The sequence below is a fragment of the Tachyglossus aculeatus genome, chromosome 14, assembly GCF_015852505.1.
Source record: "Tachyglossus aculeatus isolate mTacAcu1 chromosome 14, mTacAcu1.pri, whole genome shotgun sequence".
In the NCBI taxonomy this organism is placed as follows: Eukaryota; Metazoa; Chordata; class Mammalia; order Monotremata; family Tachyglossidae; genus Tachyglossus; species Tachyglossus aculeatus.
This window is the reverse complement of record NC_052079.1, coordinates 43,783,194-43,808,686: the sequence shown is the minus strand read 5'-3', so window position 1 is coordinate 43,808,686 and position 25,493 is coordinate 43,783,194. Positions and strand designations below refer to the sequence as shown.

The 25,493-nt window shown below is 44.0% G+C and overlaps 1 protein-coding gene across 3 annotated transcripts; it reads left to right on the top strand.

Annotated features, from left to right (window-relative positions):
• Window positions 1-5: 5 nt before the first annotated feature.
• On the top strand, window positions 6-24,871 carry NFYB (nuclear transcription factor Y subunit beta). Of its 3 annotated transcripts, none has more exons than XM_038756278.1 (8): window positions 5,532-5,918; window positions 6,849-6,918; window positions 14,039-14,134; window positions 16,414-16,544; window positions 19,826-20,023; window positions 22,961-23,042; window positions 23,402-23,481; window positions 23,668-24,871. In XM_038756278.1, exons 3-8 carry the CDS (start codon window positions 14,041-14,043, stop codon window positions 23,698-23,700), a joined length of 618 nt encoding a protein of 205 aa, XP_038612206.1. In that variant the 5' UTR covers window positions 5,532-5,918; window positions 6,849-6,918; window positions 14,039-14,040; the 3' UTR covers window positions 23,701-24,871. The 3 variants fall into 3 exon arrangements, with proteins under 3 accessions (XP_038612205.1, XP_038612206.1, XP_038612204.1); XM_038756276.1 differs by having other exon boundaries at window positions 6,802-6,918; XM_038756277.1 differs by lacking the exons at window positions 5,532-5,918; window positions 6,849-6,918 and adding an exon at window positions 6-113.
• The last annotated feature ends 622 nt before the right edge of the window (window positions 24,872-25,493 follow it).

The window sequence follows — 25,493 nt, the reverse complement described above, 5'->3', positions numbered from 1 at the left end:
AGAGGCCGAGCGGGGGAAGCGGGGCTCCGCGCTGGGACTGGTTCCTTCGCAGCCATTTTCTGTCCAACCAAACAGCCGATTGGAGCCGGGAGCCAACCAGGGCTGCAGTGGAGGTTTGTGTCTCGCTTCGGCCAATGATCGCTCCTAAACCCCCGACACTTTACCTCGAATGAAATGTCCGTCTCTGCCGCCGCCGCACCCACCGCCGCGGGCCCCCCTCCCCGGCCCGGCCCGGCCCGGCCTGGCCCAGCCCGGCGGTGCTGTGCTGTGCTGTGCGCTGCGCGCTGCGCTGCCCGGGGAGGGGGCTGGAGCGGCGGGCAACCGGGGCGGGCACCGGGCGGCGGAGAGCCAGGGCCCGCGCCCATGGCGGCGGCTCCATTTTGGGCGGCGGGGGGCCAAGGGGCTCCGCCTGCCCGGGCTCTCCCAGGCCGCGGGACCAGGAGGAGGAGGAGGAAGGAGGGTCAGAGGCCCCCCGAACCGTGTGAACCCGCAGTTGTACATGTTTATTACTCTATTTTACTTGTACATATCTATTCTATTTATTTAATTTGGTTAGTATGTTTGGTTTTGTTCTCTGTCTCCCCCTTTTAGACTGTGAGCCCACTGTTGGGTAGGGCCTGTCTCTAGACGTTGCCGACTTGGACTTCCCAAGCGCTTAGTACGGTGCTCTTGCACACCGTAATTGCCCAATCAATACGATTGATGATTTCCCAGGCCGCGGGACCAGGAGGAGGAGGAGGAAGGAGGGTCAGAGGCCCCCCGAACCGTGTGAACCCGCAGTTGTACATGTTTATTACTCTATTTTACTTGTACATATCTATCCTATTTATTTTATTTGGTTAGTATGTTTGGTTTTGTTCTCTGTCTCCCCCTTTTAGACTGTGAGCCCACTGTTGGGTAGGGCCTGTCTCTAGACGTTGCCGACTTGGACTTCCCAAGCGCTTAGTACGGTGCTCTTCACATAGTAAGCGCTCAATCAATACGATTGATGATGATGATTCTGTTCTCTGTCTCCCCCTTGTAGACTGTGAGCCCACTGTTGGGTAGGGCCTGTCTCTAGACGTTGCCGACTTGGACTTCCCAAGCGCTTAGTACGGTGCTCTTGCACACCGTAAGCGCTCAATCGATACGATTGATGATTTCCCAGGCCGCGGGACCTGGAGGAGGAAGGAGGGTCAGAGGCCCCCCGAGCCGTGTGAACCCAAAGTTGTACATGTTTATTACTCTATTTTACTTGTACATATCTATTTTATTTATTTTACTTGGTTAGTGTGTTTGGTTTTGTTCTCTGTCTCCCCCTTTCAGACTGCGAGCCCACTGTTGGTAGGGCCTGTCTCTAGACGTTGCCGACTTGGACTTCCCAAGCGCTTAGTACGGTGCTCTTGCACACGAGTAAGCGCTCAGTCGATACGATTGATGATTTCCCAGGCCGCGGGACCTGGAGGAGGAAGGAGGGTCAGAGGCCCCCCGAGCCGTGTGAACCCGCAGTTGTACATGTTTATTACTCTATTTTACTTGTACATATCTATTTTATTTATTTTATTTGGTTAGTATGTTTGGTTTTGTTCTCTGTCTCCCCCTTTCAGACTGCGAGCCCACTGTTGGGTAGGGCCTGCCTCTAGACGTTGCCGACTTGGACTTCCCAAGCGCTTAGTACGGTGCTCTTGCACACCGTAAGCGCTCAATCAATACGATTGATGATTTCCCAGGCCGCGGGACCAGGAGGAAGGAGGGTCAGAGGCCCCCCGAGCCGTGTGAACCCGCAGTTGTACATGTTTCTTACTCTATTTTACTTGTACAGATCTATCCTATTTAATTTGGTTAGTGTGTTTGGTTTTGTTCTCTGTCTCCCCCTTTTAGACTGTGAGCCCACTGTTGGGTAGGGCCTGTCTCTAGACGTTGCCGACTTGGACTTCCCAAGCGCTTAGTACGGTGCTCTTGCACACAAGTAAGCGCTCAATCAATACGATTGATGATGATGATGATGATTTTGTTCTCTGTCTCCCCCTTATAGACTGTGAGCCCGCTGTTGGGTAGGGCCTGTCTCTAGACGTTGCCGACTTGGACTTCCCAAGCGCTTAGTACGGTTCTCTTGCACACAAGTAAGCGCTCAGTCAATACGATTGATGATTTCCCAGGCCGCGGGACCTGGAGGAGGAAGGAGGGTCAGAGGCCCCCCGAGCCGTGTGAACCCGTAGTTGTACATGTTTATTACTCTATGTATTTTACTTGTACATATCTATTCTATTTATTTTATTTGGTTAATGTGTTTGGTTTTGTTCTCTGTCTCCCCCTTTCAGACTGCGAGCCCACTGTTGGGTAGGGCCAGTCTCTAGATGTTGCCGACTTGGACTTCCCAAGCGCTTAGTACGGTGCTCTTGCACACAGTAAGCGCTCAATCAATGCGATTGATGATTTCCCAGGCCGCGGGACCAGGAGGAGGAGGAGGAGGAGGAAGGAGGGTCAGCGGTCAGAGGCCCCCGAGGGTGTCGACCCCGAGCCAGCCGTGTGAACCCGCAGTTGTACATATTTATTACTCATTTATTTTACTTGTACATATCTATTCTGTTTATTAGTATGTTTGGTTTTGTCTCCCCCTTTTAGACTGTGAGCCCACTGTTGGGTAGGGCCTGTCTCTATACGTTGCCGACTTGGACTTCCCAAGCGCTTAGTACAGTGCTCTGCACACCGTAAGAGCTCAATCAATACGATTGATGAATTCCCAGGCCGCGGGACCTGGAGGAGGAAGGAGGGTCAGCGGTCAGAGGCCCCCGGAGGGTGTCGGCTCCGAGCCAGCTGTGTGAACCCGCAGTTGTACATATTTATTACTCTATTTTACTTGTACATATCTATTCTATTTATTTTATTTTGTTAGTATGTTTGGTTTTGTTCCCTGTCTCCCCCTTTTAGACTGTGAGCCCACTGTTGGGTAGGGACTATCTCTGTATGTTGCCAACTTGGACTTCCCAAGCGCGTAGTACAGTGCTCTGCACACAGTAAGCGCTCAATAAATACAATTGATGATGATGAGGGGCGGACGACGCGGGGAAGGCCCGGCTCCCTCAGCCCCCGGCCTGGCTGGGGCTCCTCGCTTTGTCTCTTCTTCTTCCTCCCTTCCTTCCCCCCCCCCCCCCCCCCCCCCCCCCCCCCGCTTTGGGGGGCTTCTGTAGGGAGGAGGGGGCTTGGAGCTGAGGGGGGCTCGAGAGAGGAAGGGTACATAGTAAGCGCTCAATAAATGCCATTATTATTATTATTATTACTCTGTATTTTACTTGTACATATCTATTCTATTTATTTTATTTTGTTAGTATGTTTGGTGTTGTTCCCTGTCTCCCCCTTTTAGACTGTGAGCCCACTGTTGGGTAGGGACTGTTTCTATATGTTGCCAACTTGGACTTCCCAAGCGCTTAGTATAGTGCTCTGCACACAGTAAGCGCTCAATAAATACGATTGATTGATTGGAGCAGCGGAGGGGTCTCTGCAGAGAGTAATAATAATAATGTTGGTATTTTGTTAAGCACTTACTCTGTGCCAAGCACTGTTCTAAGCGCTGGGGAGGTTACAAGGTGATCAGGTTGTCCCACGGGGGGGGGGCTCACAGTTTTAACCCCCGTTTTTACAGATGAGGGAACCGAGGCACAGAGAAGTGAAGTGACTTGCCCAAAGTCACACAGCTGACAGTTGGCAGAGGTGGGATTTGAACCCACGATCTCTGACTCCAAAGCCCGGGGCTCTTGCCACTGAGCCACGCTGCTTCTCTGCAGAGAGTAGGGGGCTCTGGAGGGGGGCTTAGAGTTGGGGGGGGGGGTCTCTGGAGGGAGGGGCTTGGAGTTGAGGGGGTCTCAGGTGTGTGGAGGGAGGGGGCTTGGAGTTGGGGGGGTCTCTGCAGAGAGTAGGGATCTCTGAAGAGATGAGGGGGGCTCTGTGGAGAGTAGGGGGCTTTGGGTAGAAGGGGGCATGGGGATGGGGGGGCTCTGGAGGGAGGGGGCTTGGAGTTGGGGGGGTCTCTACAGAGAGTAGGGATCTCTGAAGGGGGGCTTGGAGATGGGGGGCTCTGCAGAGAGTAGGGGGCTTGGGGATGAGGGGGTCTCCGGAGGGAGGGGCCTGGAGTTGGGGGGGGGTCTTTGCAGAGCGTAGGGATCTCTGAAGGGGGGGCTTGGAGATGGGGGGCTCTGCAGAGAGTAGGGGGTTTTGGGTAGAAGGGGGTTTCTGGAGGGAGGGGCTTGGAGTTGAGGGGGATCTACTGAGAGCTCAAGGCCCTACTGAGAGCTCACCTCCTCCAGGAGGCCTTCCCAGACTGAGCCCCTTCCTTCCTCTCCCCCTCGTCCCCCTCTCCATCCCCCTCATCTTACCTCCTTCCCTTCCCCACGGCACCTGTATATATATGTTTGTACATATTTATTACTCTATTTATTTATTTTACTTGTACATATCTACTCTATTTTATTTTGTTAGTATGTTTGGTTTTGTTCTCTGTCTCCCCCTTTTGGACTGTGAGCCCACTGTTGGGTAGGGACTGTCTCTATATGTTGCCAACTTGTACTTCCCAAGCGCTTAGTACAGTGCTCTGCACACAGTAAGCGCTCAATAAATACGATTGATTGATCTCTGGAGGGAGGGGGCTAGGAGTTGAGGGGGATCTCTGGAGGGAGGGGGCTTGGAGTTGAGGGGGATCTCTGGAGGGAGGGGGCTTGGAGTTGAGGGGGTCTCAGAGGAGAAGCAGCGAGGCTCAGTGGAAAGAGCCCGGGCTTTGGAGTCAGAGGTCATGGGTTCAAACCCGGGCTCCGCCAGTTGTCAGCCGTGTGACATTGGGCAAGTCACTTAACTTCTCTGTGCCTCAGTTACCTCACCTGTAAAATGGGAATTAAGACTGTGAGCCCCACGAGGGTCGACCTGATCACCTTGTAACCTCCCCAGCGCTTAGAACAGTGCTTTGCACATAGTAAGCGCTTAATAAATGCTATTATTGTAGGAGGGGTCTGTCGGGAGGGAGCTTGGAGTTGAGAGGGTCTCAGTAGGGGTCTGAGGGAGGGGCCTTGGAGTTGAGAGGGTCTCAGTAGGGGTCTGGGGGGGGCTTGGAGTTGAGGGGGTCTCTGCAGAGAGTAGGGATCTCTGTAGGGAGGAGGGGGGCTTGGAGATGAGGGAGTCTGCAGAGAGTAGGGTTAGAGGGAGCTTGGAAATGAGGGGGGTCTCTGGAGGGAGGGGGCTTCGAGTTGAGGGGTCTCTACAGAGAGTAGGGATCTCTGTAGGGGGCTTGGAGATGGGGGGGTCTCTGGGTAGGAGGGGGCGTGGAGATGAGGGGGCCTCTGTAGGGAGGAGAGACCTACCTCCTTCCCCTCCCCACAGCACCTGTATATATGTATGTATGTTTGTACATATTTATTGCTCTATTTATTTATTTTACTTGTACATATCTATTCTATTTATTTTATTTTGTTAATTTGTTTGGTTTTGTTCTCTGTCTCCCCCTTCTAGACTGTGAGCCCACTGTTGGGTAGGGACCACGTCTATATGTTGCCAACTTGGACTTCCCAAGCGCGTAGTACAGTGCTCTGCACACCGTAAGTGCTCAATAAATATGATTGATTGATTGAGGGGGTCGGGGTGCTCCAACTCGAGTTTGACGGGCCGTTTGGGGCGGTTTCCCTCCTTGTCTGTCTGTCTCTCTGTGTGTCTGTCTGTGTCTCCTCCTCCTCTTCCTCCCCCCCCCGACGGTTCTCTCCGCCTCTGCCCCCCCCAACACGCCTAACCCACCAGGGCTGGGAAATAGAGGAGGGGGCGGGCACGACCCCCAGCCCTCTGGAGGCTTCTTAAAAGGAGGAAGAAAAAGCCCAAGGAGCAAAGAGGGGGGTTGGTTTGTGGACAGGAGCGGTGATGGAGAAGGAAGGCAGACCCTCAGGACTTCGGCTGCTCGAAAAGTACGGAACCTCTTCGGCTTCGTATTCTAGCCTTTTAAAAAAAAAAAAGTGCGGGGCATTAGTCAATAAATACCAAAAAACAACAACCATCTAACCAGTAATTAGAACTTCAGATCGAGGAATGAAAAACCCGGTGTTAGAGGTACAAGGTCCAGGGTTATTTAACTTTCCTGTCGCTCAAACTATAGATTATTTGAATAATGCCCCGGGCGGCAGCACCACAGTCGTGGTGGGTGGGTTGTGATTCAAATCAACGTGTTTGAGTTAAGGGGAAAAAAGATAAATCAAGTTTTAAAAATTTCATGTGCACAGGCTGTGCTAGGAGATAGGGTTTTTATTTATGTAAGTTTTGTGAAGCTTTGATTAGAATCCCTTAAAAGGCAGTTATTTGTGTCCTGCACTCCCTTGAGCCCCAATTTAGTGATTACCTTAGTGCAGAGCGCCAGAAATGACTTCTGTGTAGTCCTTAATTTCTCATTTAGATAAACATGCACGTTTCCTGAAAATTAAACAGCTGCATAACCGTGAAGGCTTCGTCTCTATCCAATAACGTAAAAGAATCCACTCCGTCGTAAATACTTGTCTGAAGCTACTTTAAGGCCAAAGGTTTTGTTAAAACGAAATCTGCCCGACCATGTACTACCTACTTGAATGTGAATAAAGATTTAATGATTTGGAGCTTGTGATGTATAGCTAGACCAGTGATCTCTGAGGGAAAAATATAAAAATCTTTTTCTGGCTAGGGTGAAGGCCCAAGTACTTTAAGGTAGGGTGTTAGAAAGAATTAACGTTCTTTAACAATTAAAAGATAGCAGTGTGTGGCAGCCTAGAAAATAAAATCATTTGTTACATTGTCCTTTGTTTCTGTGAAATTTTATTTCAGTATTGAATAACAGCTACTGCTTGCTGCTGCTCTTTATTGACCCACAGGGCCGCTACAGCGCAGTCTTCCCTTATTTAAAAGGAAGACTAAGGAAATTAACACAACATTTTGATTCTGGTAGGTATTTATGTCTGCATTTAATGCCACTTCAAAATGTAGACAAAATCCAATGAGGAAATGGATGTTGTAATTATAATACACTACAAAACATGTGATTTACAGGAATTCTTAATGATGGTATTTAAGTGCTTATGTGGCAAGCACTCTTCTAAAGCACTGGGGTAAATACAAGCTACTCAGGTTGGACACGGTCCTTGCTCCACAGTTGGGCCCAATCCCTACCCCAGCCAGACCGCGGTGTAAGAGGGAGGTAGAACAGGTTTTGAATCACCATTTTACGGACGAGAAAACAGACACAGAAAAGGTAATAGCAAGCAAGTGGCAGAGACACGCTTAGAATCAATCAATTGTATATTTTGAGTGCTTGGTGTGTGCAGAGCACCGTACTAAGTGCTTGGAGCAGCACATACAAGCCACTCAGGTTGGCCACAGTCCTTGTTCCACTGGGGGCCCACAGTCATAATCCCCATTCTACAGATGAGGTAACTGAGACATAGTTAAGTAACTTGCCCAAGGTCACACGGCAGACAAGTGGCGGAGCTGGGATTAGAACCCAGAACCTTCTGACCCACAGGCCAATGCTCTATTCATTAGGCCAAAATGCTTCCCGAAAATATTACGAGTCTTTGGTCTTTCAAGCTTGGATGAACAAATTTACTTTTTTGGATTGTGTGTAAAATGAGAACTATGGTAACTCACATTGGGCTTCTATAGAAGTAAGAATAATTAGGCAACCGCCAACTTGTCCAGACCAAGTGTCTTTCTGGGAGGAAATACAAAAAAAAGGCCAAGATTTTCTCTTCCAAACAACATTCATTATCAGGGATTCTAAATTGTGGGACCAGTCGTCAGTGGGCGATTGTGTTGTTGAAGGACTGCACTGTGCAGGAAGAATGCTTCTACCTTGATCGGTGGCACATGTATTTGCAAAAATCATTTTTCCACACCACATGGGGTTGTGCTCTGCCCAGACATGAGCGTCTGAAGGACTGTACTGTGTGCAGGAAGAATGCCTACCTTGATCAGTGGCACATGCATTTGCAAAAATCATTTTTCCACACCACATGGGGCTCTGCTATATCCAGACATGAGCATCTTGGGAGGCATGTTTGTTTCCTAATTTCCTAATAAGGGTTCAATTCAGAATGTGATGAAGACACCTATTATATAATTTTTCATACTATATTGTATGATTAAGCTCATTTTTACTGAGACCATTATCTACTGTGGAAACAAAAAAGCTGATCATATGATCTCTCCCATATATTTGCCCCCATTTTGGAAATTTATTCTCAAGTCTCTGCAGTCAGTGGCATTTATGGTGTGCTTATCCTGTGCAGAGCACTGTATTAAGCGTTTAGGAGAGTGTACAGTAGAGTCGGTAGACACAATCCTGCCCACAAGGATCTTCCAAACTAGATGGGAAGACAGGTATTTATTACAATACAGCTAAGGGAAAACAAATTAGAGACAGAGAAAAGCCATTGATAGGTGTGGTTTGAACACTCACTTTGTATTTCACCTGATTATAATACTATAAATATTTTTTCTTAATTTTATAAGCAGTCAATATTGAGCACTTACTGTGTGCAGCATACCATACTAAGAGCATGGGAGAATTCATTGTAACAGTTGGTAGAAACACTCCCTGCCCACAAGGTGTTTGCAGTTTAGAGGGGGAGACAGACAATATTTGCTTATGTAAAATTGCCAATATGTACAAAAGTGCAGTGGGGCTGAGGGTGGGGTGAATGAGGGGTACAGTGGCAGGAGGCTTAAAAGTGATCTCAGCTTTTAAGCTGATAGCTAGACTTCCAAAGCCTCAGCCTCTCTGTAACGTGCATTTCCATTGTGATTAGGGAACTGGGGAGTGTTTGACCACATGAGTCTGTTGGATACAGCGTGTCATGCATAGTACGGTGCCCTGCACACAGTAAGAACACAGTAAATACGATTGAGAAATGGTTTGTGTTCATGCATGTGGTGTCAATAATAATTGAAATACTTGTTCAGTCCTTACTCAGTGCCAAGCACTGCACTAAGCACTGGAGACAGTGAGGTCGGGCCCAATCCCTGTCCCAGCCAGACCTCAGTCTAAAAGGGAGGTAGAACAGGTTTTAAATCACCATTTTACCGTTAAGAAAACAGACACAGAAAAGTTATTAACAAGCAAGTGGCAGTGACATGATTAGAATCAAAATTGTATTGAGTGCTTAATGTGTGCAGAGCACTGTACTAAGTGCTTGGAACAGTACAGCAGAACAGAGTTGGTAGACATGTGCCCTGCCCACCAGAAGCGTACTCTGTAGAGGAGCTCAGGTCTCCTGATTCCTGGCCCAAGCTCTTTCCACTAGGCCAACGTGAGTTTTCCTTCATTCAGTCATATTTACTGAGTGCTTACTGTGGACGGAGCACTGTACTAAGTGCTTGGGAGTGTACAATACAACAATAAACAGACACATTCCCTGAAATGAGCTTACAGTCTAACAAGGACTTTTCAGAAAATCAGCCTGCGTTATAGAAGAACTGGGTGTAAACATTTTGGTCCCTTTCTAGAAAAAAATTTTTAAAATGGAATTTGGAGATAATTAAATGGGAGTGCTGTAGGGAAATGTGTTCACAAATATTCCCAAGCAGGGGTCTAGTGACAAAAAAGTGAGAAGGGAGACAGTTGTTAGCACAGTTTTAGTGTTAGTATCATTTTTGTTCACTTTTGTGGTCATATACTGCATATTTTATTGATCTAAACATTTTTATTTAATCTTAAATAGTGGCCCTGCTTCAGAACAATGCTTCAGTGAGAGGAATTGCATTCCCTCTGCTTTTAGTAAGTCTTTGAGGATCAGTAGTTACTAATGCTGTAAAAATAGTGTTATTGTACTTGGACGTGACGTGGGACTGATTTTTTTTTTCTCCCCCCATTTGGGTTACCTGTCTCTTAACAGTAGGTGTAGTAGGAAAGGAGCAAATATGAAACCTGAACTTCAAAATTAAATGCTCTCTCTGCATCTTTGTTTCCCTTTCACTAGTGGACAGTATATCTCAGCTGATTAAGCAATATGTAGAAATGCTTAGAGAGTTCTAATATGATTCCCTGTGCGACTTTAGGCAGGGATCTTAATTAAGCCTGTAACTCAGTCTATAAAATGAGGGAAAAAGACCTACCTGGTAGTCTTGAAGAATAGATAATATAATGATTATAAGGCTTTTTGAGTACTCAAAGCCATATAAATGCTAACATAATTGTTACAAGATGCTAGGACCCTTCATTTTTAGTGTACTTGATGAGAGATTCATTAGCCAAGAGGGGAGAGGTCTAATAGGGGAAGAATATGTTGACCAGAGCTTACAGTGGTTTGTAGGAGGTTAAAGGGGCAATAGTTTTGAAACTTGTTCAGGGAATCCAGCCATCGTCCAATCCTCTCTTCTAATTCGCTACAGAGCTTCAAGTTCTGTTGATTTATACTTGTCCTCGGATAGAGTACTAGGGAGTGTGCAGGAGACCTTTCACTGACCCATTATGACTTTGAAGGGAACTAATTAACATCTCCATCAAAGACCAACGTGCTTCCCATTTATTCCCATTCTAGTTCAGGGCTAGGAATTAGCAGAACTTCCCAACATTCAGGTTAATGAAGAGAAAGGCAGCAGTAGACAGATTAAGTGTACAGCAACCCAAACTCCTTCCTTATGTCCCTTTCCCTTTTGAAGTATGAAGCGTAGTGGAGAAACTGAAAAGAAATAACATTTTTGATAGAGTGTTTGTAAGATAGTTTAGTTACAAAGCAATGGGAATATCAGAGAATGATCTTCCCACAACACAAATCTGCCCTGGGTGTTTTACACAGTCTACAAGTCGGCACAAGTAGATTTGGTGTAGGAAGAGATGGTTATATGTGTATGTATCTGTTTTTGGTCAATGCTTAGTGCTGCTACGTGTCCTACCCTCTACCTCAGCTCTACTGTGCAATACTTTGCCTTTTTGCAGTATTTTAAACAGTAAAATAACAGTGGTGAGGGTATAAGGCATTTTGCTAGGGGTGGACAAAACTAGTACAGAAAAGCATATCTGAAGTACTGAAAAGGAAGCAGCATGGGCTAGTGGATAGAGCACGGGCCCAGGAGTCAGAAAGACCTGGGTTCTAATCGTGGCTGTACCACCTGCCTGATCTGTGACCTTGGGTAAGTCACTTAATTTCTGCTCCTGTTATCGCATCCGTAAAATGGGGATTATTGCTGTGAGCTCCATGCGGGACATGAACTGTGTCCAACCCGATTAGCTTGTATCTGCCCCAGCGCTTAGCACAGTGCCTGGCACATAGTAAGCGCTTAACAAAAATACCTTAGAAAAAATTGTCAGTCATGGTGATATCATCTAACCATCTGTCTCCTAACCCATTCATTAATTCTCAATGACCCAGTGTTACTGTAATAAGGTTCTTCAAGAACACAAGTACCAGGTTCTAGCAGAGATATGTAGATTTGGCTGTTCAGTGCCATGCTTTGGAAAATCCAGTAAAGTCATTGAATATTCATTTTTTTTAATCTGGAGGAGTTTCCATTTAAAATTGTATAAAATATATTCAAGGCTGCTTGGAGAACAAAAAATCATCAACACCTTATCTTTAGTTACCCTATTTTTCAGCAAACAGTGAAGCCAGTTCAGGCTCCATGTCTCCCAGGTTGACACCATCTATTTATCTCTCTAAGCATTATTTCAAGTTTAAGAAAGCATTGTCTTGGTTGTGCTTAAGTGTATCGACTTGTGTTCCATTTCATCATTCTTGTTTGCAGATGAAGAAATTAAGGCCCAGTTAGGTTGAGTAACTTGCCCAGGTTCCCACATCTTTTCAGGAGAGAGCCAGGATTGGAAATCCAGTGTGGAATGGTATCTTCTGAGCCAAGTTGCTTCCATAAAGGACCAATTCACAGTGAATCAGAGTGAAGCCAAAACTTTTTTTGGTGGGGTGTGGGGGACGACTTTAGGGGCTTTTCTCTTGCTGAACCATTTTAGTATGATGACAATGAGGGCTTCCTTTGTGGGGGTTTTTTGGTTTGTTTTTTTTTAATACATAAATTTACCTTCACACCTAATATATCAATCGGTGGTATTTGTGATCAGTAAATACCACTGAGTGATTTTAGTGCTTACTGTGATCAGAACACTGACTAGACACTTGGGAGAGTACAATACAATAGAGTTGGTAGTCATGATTCCTGTCCACAAAGAGTTTACAAACTCAGTCCATATTTCCTCCAGAAACTCCAGTAGGTGCCCATGCACCTCGGCTTCAAACAAAAACTCTTCATCATTGGTTTTAAAAGCACTCCATCACCTTGCCCCCTCCTACCTCACCTCACTTCTCTCCTTCTACAGTCCAGCCCGCACACTTTGCTCCTCTAGTGCTAACCTTCTCACTGTGCCTCGGTCTCACCTGGCTCGCCGCCGACCCCTAACCCACATCCTGCCCCTAGCCTGAAACACCCTCCCTCCTCAAATCCGACAGACAATTACTCTCCCCCCTTGAAAACCTTATTGAAGGCCCATCTCCAAGAGGCCTTCCCTGACTAAGCCCTCCTTTCCTCTTCTCCCACACCCTGACTTGCTCTCTTTATTCATGCCCCTCCTCCCAGCACCACAGGAACTTATGTACATATGTGAAATTTATTTACATTAATATCTGCCACCACCTAGACTGAACGCTCATTGTGGGCAGGGAATGTGTGCTTATTGGTATACTGTACTCTCCCGAGCACTTAGTACAGTGCTCTGCACACAGTAAGCACTCAGATTGACTGACTAGTGGAGGAGAAAGAGATTGAAATAAATTAGGAAAGCAACAGGGTAAGGAAATTGACCCAGTGGGAACAACAAAGGCTTGGGAATTAGAGGACCTGGGTTCTGACCTTGCCTCTTCCACTTGCTGGTGGTGTGACTTGAGGCAAATCATTTAATTTCTCTGTACCTCAGTTCCCTCATTTGTAAAGTGGAGATGAATTACTTATTTTGGTTGCTACCAGTCTTTCCTCTATTTTTTTTCCCTTTGGATTCCTACTGAATTTGATGGAAGCTCCTGCCGTGAAGAGATGAATTACCTATTTTGGTTGCTACCAGTCTTTCCTCTATATTTTTTTCCCTTTGGATTCCTACTGAATTTGATGGAAGCTCCCGCCGTAAACGACAGACAAGCCGGTGCCCAGGCACCAGATCAAGAACCTGTAGATAAAGGATTGTAGGGCTAGTGGCTTGTGCTGAGCTACTCTCACTCCTTTGTCCCTGCCAACCACGGACAGTGTCCCCTGCACCCCCAGGACAGTGAGGGCATCCAATAAGCAGACAGGCAGGGGTGCAGCCTATTTTGAAGGGCACCACAGGAGACTCCCTTGGGGGGCGGGGGGGGAGGTTGGTCAGAGATTTTCACCCCCAATAGCCTAGCTGCCACTTCCTTTACTTCTTGCTGTTTCACCCCTTGCCCCAAACTATGGTGAGAGATGGGCTGCACTGTAGGGGAAGTGGGGCACATGGATGTGACGTATGTCTGCCTGTCTTCCCTATTACAAACTTTTCATGATTAAGGATGGTGTCTTTTATTCTTTATTGTATACTCCAAAGAGCAGCCTTTATAGTAGTCGGCCTGCAGTAGCTTCTCAACAATTACTGATGAGGAAATGGAAATCATTCTCTTTCCTGCTTAGCTTTCAGTCTCATGTTTCAAGAAGTTAACCATAAAATACCTGAAAGGGTACAGTGTTATGAGGTGTCATGTCATGTTATATTGCCAATTTGTACTTCCCAAGCGCTTAGTACAGTGCTCTGCACATAGTAAGCACTCAATAAATACGATTGATGATGATGATGTCATCTTTTCTTCCCCCCTCTTCTAATTTTATCAACACTTACAGGGGTCTCTAGTAGTAGGAAGTCAATGAAAGTCTCTGCAAGAGAGAAAATACAAATATTTCCCTTAAAAGCTTAAGTCCAAAGGAGACATTAAAATGGAAGCGACTTAATTTTTTGAGCTGAGTGTGTTTTATCTACCTGTTGTCAGTGAAGGCAACGTTTGAAGTAGGACATTGCAGCTTTCTTAATAGCTTTCCTTAATATTATTTTTTTCAGAGATGGATGGCGACAGTTCTACAACAGATGCTTCTCAATTAGGAATATCTGCAGATTACATTGGTGGAAGTCATTATGTAATACAGCCTCATGATGGTAAGAAAATTGTTGTTTGCTGAGTGAAAACTCTCCGTCACTTGTTAAAATGTTCTTTCTCAGGTTTACCAGGTCAGTGTTTGTTGAACAGTTTGGTTAAGGCCTGAAAGGCAGATGTGGCTCAGCAGAAAGAGCCCGGGCTTTGGAGTCAGAGGTCATGGGTTCAAATCCTGGCTCCGCCAATTGTCAGCTGTGTGACTTTGGGCAAGTCACTTCACTTCTCTGTGCCTCAGCTACCTCATCTGTAAAATGGGGATGAAGATTGTGAGCCCCACGTGAGACAACCTGTTGTATCCCCCCAGCGCTTAGAACAGTGCTTTGCACATAGCGCTTAATCAGTCAATCAATCAATCGTATTTATTGAGCGCTTACTGTGTACAGAGCACTGTACTAAGCGCTTGGGAAGTACAAGTTGGCAACACATAGAGACGGTCCCTACCCAACAGTGGGCTCACCAAATACCATCATCATTATTATTTTTTTTTTCTATTAGAATTATAGCTTTCTTAAACCATGGGCTTCTAGAGATGAAACAGTGTATTGAAGTTTTTGTTTTTAGTCTGTGACTTCTTTAAATTATAAAATCAGAAACACTTTAAAACAGTTTGCTATATCCCAGTATGCCTCTGTCTACCTTGTTGTAAGTGAAATGATCTAGTGGTAAAATATAGTGCTATATTTTTGCTTATCCACTTCTCAGAGTTAACTACCCAAATTATGTGAAATAATTCTCAGAGTTAACTGTTCAGAGTATTTGAAATATTAAAAAATTAGCCACCTAAAGGCAAATGTTTTATCAGTCTACTAGGTTAAATGTATCATTGAGGGTATGATTCATTTCTGGTGTGATGATCATTTTCCACTGAAAGGTTTGTAAGCATGATTGTAATGTAGTAAAATCATTTCATCTCTTGTGAGCTGATTTTGAAACCTGAGATACCTTTCATTTGCAAAGAAGCAGCGTGGCTCAATGGAAAGAGTACGGGCTTGGGAGTCAGAGGTCATGGGTTCAAATCCCAGCTCTACCAATCGTCAGCTTTGTGACCTTGGGCAAGTCACATAGCTTCTCTGTGCCTCAGTTCCCTCACCTGTAAAAATTGGGATTAAGACTGTGAGCCCCACGTGGGACAACCTGATCACCTTGTATCCCCCTCCAGTGCTTAGAACAGTGCTTTGCACATAGTATGCGCTTACAAATGCCATTATTATTATTATTATTAGAAACAATTTAAGCCTGTTTATCCAGTGCAGTGATTGATAATTTCCTGTGTACGGCTAGCTCATGTAAACCAGCAAAATTCACTTCTCTAAATAAATACGCAATTTTTTTCCTGAAAATGCATATTTTCACTATATGTTTTTGACAACATACTGTTAGGGAATTAAGGTACATTCTGCCAACAATCTGTGTCTTTGTGGTTCGGATGTGATGCCATGTGCATACATGCACACATCAGTCAAGATGCGTGTATTAGAATGGGAGTACTCCTTTTCAAGGTGTTTGCCATAAATTAACTCTGTTATTATAGTAGAACAAAATGAGTTATAATGGTAATTAAGTAGGGTTCTTGTTAGCCTTTAGATGGGGAATAGCATTAGCAGTGCCTTTATTTGCTTCTGGAAACATGCGGGCAGTTCATAAAATAGAGTTTCAGAAACTTTTTGATTTGGGAATTGACAGCCTGGAAACTTCCCCTTTCTGAATCTTCCTAGAAGTCAGAATGGGCTGGTTACTATTGGAGTCAGGATTTTAAGTGTCGCTTTGAAAAAATAATGAAAGAAGTGAAAATATACGTTGTTTGGATAAAGTCTTCAGATATTCAGTGTGCAATTCCAAATTTTATAGACTAGTTTGTTTTTTAAAGTGTTAGCAAAACTTTATTATTTTCACCATAGATTGAAAAGAAATTTAAATTATTCTTGTATTATTTCATCTTGATTTAATAAAATAGTTGCCAGGGAATATTAGGGATGGTGGCAGGGTTGATAGAGAGCAAGGAAAGCAGATATAACCATCTGGAGCCTTGAATTCTGACCCTCCCTCTGGGTTGGTTGTTCTTTGGGTCCATTTTTTTCAGCCACCCCTGGGCATTTGAAAGAAAGTGCCATATATCTCTGGGCTAGAACATTGTGAGAAAGAAGTACTGTTGCGTTAAAATGTATTGAGGGCAGGGAACGTTCAGGTACTTCTGTTGTAATTTCCCAGTGAGTTCTCAGTAAATACCATTACTACAACTACTTCTGTAATTTTCCTGAATTCTAAACTTTAACTCTTTCAGATGCGGAGGACAGCATGAATGATCACGAAGATACAAATGGCTCAAAAGAAAGTTTTCGGGAGCAGGATATCTATCTTCCAATTGCAAATGTAGCAAGAATAATGAAAAATGCCATACCTCAAACAGGAAAGGTAATATAGGTTACAAGTTTATTGATAGTCTCAGTGTTTTTATTTTTATGGTAGCAAGTCTCTTGCTTTGGGACACTTAATTTAGCCATAAAAATCTTGTTTTAAAATGAACTCTGCATGTCTCATCTCCACAGATATTTCATGTTTTTCTGCAATTTTTAATTTAAGTATGAGACTTTTAACAAATATGAGATTGTGGGTTATATATTTAAAAGGTACTTACACTCATGATAAATTTGGTTTTATTTCCCAGCCCAAGACTGGAAATTTAACAGAAATGTGTGTTCCGATACAGCTGGCAAACAAATTAAATTATGCTCTTCTGAAATTGCTCAGTTGATCATTTTTATGACTTGCTTTATCTGACTATTTGACTTTCAAGAGATGCTCTTCATTCAGATACATGAACATTTTTATATTCTAGCTGGGACAAGTTCTGGCAAAAGGCAGAACTTGTTTCTTAAGGTTTTTTTTTTCCCTTTTCTTTTTGGTAAGTCAAGTTTGCAAGCTTAGAATATATTGGAATTCTACTTGTTACTTGGATTGCACAGTCTTCTACTTCCATACTGTTGCCACAGTAACCTACTTCATAATTTTGTTCCTGCTCATACAAATGTAAAATAAGAGAAACGTGACAGAATGCTTTAAGAATTCACTTTGGAATCCCTAAATGTACTGCATTTTTAGTTGCAGCTGGAGAGGAGATTTAGCCAGACTCACCAGTCATATGGGGAATGATGAAGCCATTAGCTTCACCCACAGCTCTTTGGGCAGGGAGGGCAACAGTAACTGGCACCCGAGGAGGACCAGGGCAGGAATCAGGATGGCAGCATTACCTCTGGGCCCCCGATTTCTGGTCTTCAGAAGGTGCCAGGGGCTGAGCCTGAATGGGGGGTCTTCCTGCTCTGCCTGACCCAGAGGACTGATGGGTTCAATGAGAATGGGGTGGATGGAAGGGGGTGGCCTTTCTGGGGTCGCTTCGGCAGTATCCGTGTCACACGACTGTGGGCTCAGCTGCTGTCGGATCGGGACCAGGTTGGCCTTGAGTTGGTGGCAGTGGCCGTGACTGTGACCAGCAGGTCTTGGCCTGGGAACTGTAGTGTGTATTGGGCTTTGTGGAGCACCCACCGCTGCTCCGGTGGATTCCTGGGGCCCCAGGAGGACTGGGCGAGCGCAGAGAAGGACGTTCATACCCGGCTCTCGCTGCCTGGACAGGGCCAAAGGGATGGTTCTCCTTTGGTGCCTTTTGCTTCCCCTTCCTCTGTCTCTTCCCTCCATGCCCTCCCTCTTTTCCCTCTTTCCTTTTCCATGTCTTTTTCCCATGCTCCCGTGCTCAATATGGAAAGTTGGGGCCCCTGGATGTAGCCCCTCCCCGATATCTAGATAGGGCAGCCTATGTCAAAGCCGATTGCTAATGTGGATTTTAAATAGATTAAGCTTGAGATCCAAGGATTCCAGTTCAAGTGTAAGTGGGAATGACTTCTTAATCTTTCATTTAGTCATTTGCCCTCATATCAATTATTCTGACTCCTCTGATTTTTATCTTGCCAGACCACAGTTGTGCAACTCTTTAGTATTTTTCAATAGGTAAATAAGCAGACAGCGAAAAGTCACACTGATGAAAGCCCGCTGTGCCCAGGCAAGGAGTTTTTGTCCCATTCCCAATACCAAACATTTTTGGTGTTTTGAAATGCATAGTCCAATCAAACAGTTTCACTTTGCCAGCTGGCAAGCAATTTAGAAGTGGGGAGAAAAATAGACTTTTTAGACTGTGAGCCCACTGTTGGGTAGGGACTGTCTCTATATGTTGCCAATTTGTACTTCCCAAGCGCTTAGTACAGTGCTCTGCACATAGTAAGTGCTCAATAAATACGATTGATGATGATGATGATAAAAATGCTTTCAAATTGGGGTCTATCTGGTAGCTGTAGTGTTTTTTTTCCTTGCTATTTGATAATCTCTTTTTTAGTCCCTCAGATCCCATCTTCCTCTGCTTGTATTTTCAAGGGGATTAGTTTTAAGAACAATTTTTTAGCCAAAGTCACTTTCATACTATTTTGGAGTCAGTGACAGAAAGAAGAGCGGCGTGCTTATGATTGGTGTCCAAGAATAGTAGGACTTTGCGTTGAATGTGATTAAAGAGCACTGAATGTATTTAAATATGACAAGAGAATGAAGTTCCCAGGGCCCATGGGGAGAAGGGCCTCCCACCCTTTAGCAGTTGCCTTTTGTATGAGGCAGTGGTGACATCCTGTGGTTGCCATTGCATGTACCTCTATACCTGCCCACCTGAGCGTTCTCTGTGAGTCAGGACTTTAACTATTGGCTAAACGGGCAACCTGATCTAGTGGAAAAAAGCAGGGGGCAGGGAAGCAGGAGATCCAGATTCTAGCCGAGTTCCCCCAATGGCCGGTGGAGTGTCCTTGGACTGAATTTCTGCGCCTTCTTCCTCATCGGTTAAAGGAGGGGATAAGATGCCTCTCTCCTTCCCTTGTCAATTGTAAGCCCCATGTGGGACAGGGACTCTACGGTCTATTGTCTATTAGTAAGTGCTTAATAGACAATTAAATTATATGTTTTTGTCATCAAGGTATATCCCTGCCACCGGAAATGGGAATCCCATGGCAGAGAAGAATCATTATGCTTTTTTTTTTTTTTTAATGGTATTTAAGTGCTTACTATGTTCCAGGCACATTTCTAAGCACTGGGGTATTCATTCATTCAGTCATACTTATTAAGTGCTTATTGTGTGCAGAGCGCTGTACTAAGCGCTTGGGAAAGTACAATACAGAAATAAAGACTGACAATCCCTGCCCACAGCGAGCTCACAGGGTAGATACAAGATAATTAGGTTGGATTCAGTCCATGTCCCACATCATCATCATCATCATCAATCGTATTTATTGAGCGCTTCTGTGTGCAGAGCACTGTACTAAGTGCTTGGGAAGTACAAGTTGGCAACAAGTTGAGCCCCACATGGGGCTCACCGTCTTATTTTACAGATGAGTCACAGAAAAGTGAAGTGATTTGCCCAAGGTCAAACAACAGACAAGTAGCAGAGCTGGGATTAAAACCCGGGTCCTTCTGACTCCCAAGCCTGTGCTCTATCAACACTGGGTTACTAGGTTGTGTAGACTCACTGGTTTCAAGAAGCCAAAGGCGGCAACTTTATTTTAAATTATGGCTCCAGCGGGTTTTTGTGCCTAGCCTTTCATTTTGCACATTGAAAGGAAGGCAATGGTTACACTGGAGACATACTCACCAATAATTTCTCATGTCAGATTGCTAAGGATGCCAAGGAGTGTGTGCAGGAATGTGTCAGTGAATTCATCAGTTTTATAACATCTGAGGCAAGTGAAAGATGTCATCAAGAAAAACGGAAGACTATCAACGGAGAGGATATTCTTTTTGCCATGTCTACCCTGGGATTTGATAGTTACGTAGAACCTCTAAAACTGTACCTTCAAAAATTCAGAGAGGTAGGTAAAATAATTCTTCTTCAAAAAATAACAGCGCTGACTTTGTTTTCTAATTTATCAGGTCTTGGGGAAAATACTCCTTTTCATTATCCCCAGGCATTTGTATCACTCTTCAGAGCAACAGTGATCCTACTCTTATTTAAACAGAATAAAATAGTCTTTTTTGCTTTTGCCAAAAGTGTTCCAGAAATTCATATCCTTCTTTCGCTATATTGACAGTCACATGTGCCAAAAAAGTCTGTGGCCCAGTATTTGAAGCCTACCCAAACTACCTACCTAAGGGAAGTTAATTGCCAAGAGCCAGATTTGTTCAGTCAATCGTATTTATTGACTCTTCTAAACACTTGGGGGAAATACAGTAGTGGTAATGATGTGGGCAGGGATGGTCTCTCTTTATTGCAGAATTGTACTTTCCAATCACTTAATACAGTGCTCTGCACACAGTAAGTGCTCAATAAATACGATTGAATGAAAATAAGACACAGTCCCTGTCCTCAGAGAACTGACAGTCTAATGCAGGAGACAGACACAAGACTATACTAAGAGGAAAAAACAAAAAGTGAAGGTTAAACAATAAAGATAAGTCAAAGATGAAGGCACCAAAGTTGCAGGCTTCTGGGACAGAATGGTAGTGGTGTCAACAGAGGTGGGGAAGTGAGGAGTGGGTGAGAAGGTCATTGGCGATTTTGGAGAGTGTGGTTTCAGTGGAATGAAGGAAGCAAAGAACTGATAGGTCAAGTAGAGTCAGTGGAGAAGTGAAGGCAGCAGGTATGCAACTCATTTGAGGGGTTTGGACAAGACTGTGGGTGATTCAATTGGTAGTATTCATCGAGAACGTACTCTGTGCAGCACACTGAGTACTTTTGTACCAGTTGGTAGACACATTCTCTGCCCACAACTTTTTCAATAGGAAGGATGAGCGTGTTTGAAGGCAGAGGGGAATGAGCAAATGGTGAGTGAGAAGTTGAAGGTGGTAAGTGGTAAGAGGAGATGATGCAAGACTCGGCTTAGGGAGTAGAATCTGAGAAAGCCTTGGGAAATCTTTTTGAGAAATAGCTGGGAAGAAGAGTGATGAAATTGGAAAGGATTTGGGAAACTTTGCATCTGTTAATATCTCTTGGCAATAAAATAGTTGGGGAGGACATCTTACAGTCTCTAGACTGTAAACTCGTTTTGGGCAGGGAGTGTGACTTCTAACTCTGTTGTATTGTAATAATAATAATGGCATTTATTAAGCGCTTACTATGTGCAAAGCATTGTACTCTCCCAAGTGCTTAGTACAGTGCTCTGTATACAGTAAGATCTCAGTAAATACCATTGATTGACTGACATGAGGAATAGCTACACTGAGTGAGGGATGGAGGAAGCCAGAGGGGCTGTTCCCGGGTTTAGGGAAGGGTGGTTGGTAGTGTGAGAGTAGATTAATGGAGGAGGGAAGTTGGGTAGAAAGAAGAGTGTTGAGGGCATGGATTTCAGGGTCAAGGGAGAGTTGGGGATGGTAGGAAGCCCAGGGGGCACAAGGTTTTGATCAGGAGGAAGAATTCTAGAGTTCAGAGAACTCTAGCGGGTAGCGGGAATGTGAGTGAGGAGGCAGGGTAGGTGCAGCAGCAGTGCAGTGTTAGAGGTGAGAAATGGAGCAGTGTGTGGGAGTGAGGCCAAATGTAATGTCCAGGTCGTGTGAGGGTGATAGAGGGTGAAGTATGACATGGGCAGAGTTGAGAAGTGTGGCAGTGAGGGGCAGTAGGAACCTCACTGTGGAAATGGGAAGTCCCTGAGGATCAGTAGAGGTGACAAAAATAAAAGTAGGAAGAAGAGGAAGGCATCAAAGACATTCTGAAATACAGAGGTGGGACAGGAAGTTAGTTGACAGAAATAGATGTTGTGAGTGATGTTGGTGGATTATGAAGTGAGAAGCAGCATGGTTTAGAGGTCTGAGAGTCAGAGAACCTGGATTCTAATCCTGGATCCTAATCCTGGATCCATTAATTGCCTACTGTGACCTTGGGATAAAATGCCGGTTTTTCCTCCTACTTAGACTGTGAGCGCTGCGTGGGACAGGAACTATGTCCAACCTGATAAACTTGTATCTATCCCAGTGATTAGAACGGTGCTTGACAAAGCACTTAAATACTGGAAAAGAAAAAAAAAAACTTCCCAAGTTGATGATGGTATTTGTTAAGCGCTTACTATGTGCTTACTATTGTTCTAAGTGCTGGGGTAAATGCAAGGTAAGCAGGTTGTCCCATGAGGGGCTCACAGACTTAATTCCCATATTACAGATGAGGTAATTGAGGCCCAGAGAAGTTAAGTGACTTGCTCAAAGTCACACAGCTGATAAGTGGCGGACCCTGGATTAGAACCCACATCCTCTGACTCCCAAGCTCATTGTGAGGGAGAGAGATGGAGTGATAATAGCATGGGGGAGGGGCAAAATGACACCTCCACCCTTCCCCTGTGAGATGTAAATTTTTCCCATCCTTCCTGTTAGCTATAAAATAAGCATACACCTGAATTCTAGGGTTTGCAATACAGTGCCAGCCAGCTGTGAATCAGTGTCCAAGTTCCCTCAAATTCAGCTTTCTGTTCATTACCTTCTGCATGGTGTTATGTATCTAAAATCTGCTATTTTTAGGGGCAGTTTTTCCTGATGTTAGTGCTTGAATTTTGGACTATGCTGGGCTGCTCAGTTATTGCCTTATTGGCTGAGAGCTGAAAATGGTATCACTCTCAAGAGTTTCTAGCTTCCTTAATTGAGAGAAATCCAGGGTGGTGATGGTGTGTATGTGTGTGTGTGTGTGTGTGTGTATATGTATGTATGTATGTGTGTTTGGGGGTGGTAGTGGTGGTAATGGCATTTCCCACTCCCACACTTTTTCTCGCCATGATAAACTACTAAAGAGGTCTCGGTAAACTTTCAACATTTTCCAATGTTTCCAGGCAATGAAAGGAGAGAAGGGAATTGGTGGAGCAGTCACAACTACAGATGGACTTAGCGAGGAGCTTACAGAGGAAGCATTTAGTAAGTAGTGCAAACTATTATTCTCGTATAGTAAACGGGACCAATTTTAATGGGACTAGTGCATCTGAGGATAGAATAATAAGCGTTGGGAGGGGAGGAAGTTCTGAGTGTAAATTATTTAAAATAGGATGAATATGTAGAATTAACTTCGTTGAGCTTTAACTTGCTATTTTCTTAGACTAAACTTAAAAATGCATTAGTGATCCAAAAAACATTCCAAGCTTGGCATTAGAATGTGATTGTTCCTCTCTGACTTTCCTGATTAGGTTCTGGTGGGGAAAGTGGTCATTTGGTTCGGGATACAAAGGTGGATTACATGCTATTAGGTTTATCCTAAGGATTATCTTCTTCATTTTTAGCTAATCAGTTACCAGCCGGTTTGATAACCACAGATGGACAACAGCAAAATGTGATGGTTTATACAACATCGTACCAACAGGTACCGTACTCTTCCTTGTGTTTAACCCGGCTTCCAAAACTAATTGTGTCTTTTGTGGGGGTTTTATTGGGGCTGGGTGGGGCGTGGAAGTGGCTGGGGATAGATGGGAGGAGGTGATGGGGGAAGATGTTACAAATTGCAAATACCAATGGAAACTTCTGCTCATATTTTACTTTATCATCTTAGATATCTGGAGTTCAACAAATTCAATTTTCATGATTTCGAGGAGCACTGGATCTGCAAGTGGGGCAACAAGGAAGAAGCAGGACAATTCTAAAGCAGAGACATTAGCATGGAAATGACTGGTGAAGCGGGAGATATGCCTCTTTGTACATTAAATAGCTTTGTACTGTAGCTTCCTGAGGCTTGCCTAAATTGAGATGTGAATTCCGAATTGAGAATCTTTTTCATGACTGGTTTTAAAAAAAAATTGGATTTTAAAGGTATTAAAATATTTTTGTTTTGTACAAGAGTTTGTTGCTCTGTGACTCCTGTATGCATTGTATATTGCGATTTATTACTGTCAGAGATTTGTAGACAGTTTCTTATTTTCATATTGAATCATGTTACTTTTGTAATTCAAGTAAACAGCTGGGTTAATTCATGATGTTTACCCTTTTAATAAAATAGGGTAGAGTTCATTTTGAATGCAAGTTGCCTTTGTTATAAAATTGAGTTGGTCTTGGTTATGTAATTTTGTCCTGCATGACAACCGTAGCTAGATTTTTTAGCTGTTGATGTATTTATTGAAATTTAATTTTTAAGGGGATTTTTTTTGTAAAGCATTTGAAGTTCAAGAATTGCTACAAATATTTCTTTTTTATGTAATTTTGAAACTAAATATTAACCCAGAAGAAATAAACTGTCCAACCTGTTAAACTTAAAAGATTTGGTACCTATTAACAGTGTTTGCTACAATCAAAACACTGTTTTTTGTGCCTGTTACAGTAGTCATTATTTTTAGTTATCACAAACCTTTGTTTAGGCTAGATTTTGCATTTTGGTAAATTTAATTTATAAGTGAATTTTGAACTAATTAATATGTTCAATTTAATGTAGTCTTACTGCTATTGAAACAATACTTTTTTCATTTGTTTGTTTTTTCTTATAAAGTACAATTATTTCCTGGCCCAGAAGAGGAATTTTATAGCCTGGTTGTAAATGACTTCATTTTAACTTTTTAATTGAAATGTTAAAATTTCCCTGTACTGCTGAGGGAACTCTCAGCACTGGTATAGCAACACTTTGTGTACAGTTTGTGCATGTGTGAACGTGTGTGTGAATGAATGAACGAGATGGTGAATGGTTGCTTCGTGACCTGAAGTGGAAGACTCAAACTTCTGGTTTGCTGTCTTCTGTCTTTGCAATAAACTATACTTATGTAATGTAACTTTGTTTTAATTCACCAGAGTGTTGTTAAAGAGTATGACTTTTTTTATTTTAAACTGTATTTAGTGTTCATTTTCCCCCCCCCCCCAGTTCAGTCTAGTAGTGGTTTTAAACCATAGCAGGCCCTTGATTTGGAAGGAGGACGTCTTCAGGAAGAGAAGCACAAATGTAAGATCTAGAGGTGGCTGTGTAATGAATCTTTCAATTGTATGTATTGAGAGCTTATTGTGTGCAAAGCACTGGTTTAAGCACTTGAGAGGGAAGCAGCGTGGCTCAGTGGATGAGCACGGGCTGTGGAGTCAGAGGTCATGGGTTCAAATCCCGGCTCTGCCAACTGTTAGCTGTGTGGCCTTGGGCAAGTCACTTAACTTCTCTGTGCTTCCGTTACCTCATCTGGAAAATGGGGATTAAAAAAAACAAACCTGTGAGCCCTCCATGGGACAAACTAATCACCTTGTGACTTCCCCAGCAGCTTGGAACAGTGCTTTGCATCATCATCAATCGTATTTATTGAGCGCTATGTGCAGAGCACTGTACTAGGCGCTTGGTAAGTGCTTAATAAATGCCATCATTGTTATTGTTACAATGTAGCAGATGTTCCCTGCCCACAGTGAGTTTGCAAT

Coding starts and splice junctions, on each gene's coding strand:
- NFYB (XM_038756277.1), top strand. CDS start 14,041: ATGGATGGCGACAGTTCTACAACAGATGCTTCTCAATTAGGAATATCT. Junction 16,545..19,825: donor CCATACCTCAAACAGGAAAG/GTAATATAGGTT, acceptor TTCTCATGTCAG/ATTGCTAAGGATGCCAAGGA. Junction 23,482..23,667: donor ATACAACATCGTACCAACAG/GTACCGTACTCT, acceptor TTATCATCTTAG/ATATCTGGAGTTCAACAAAT.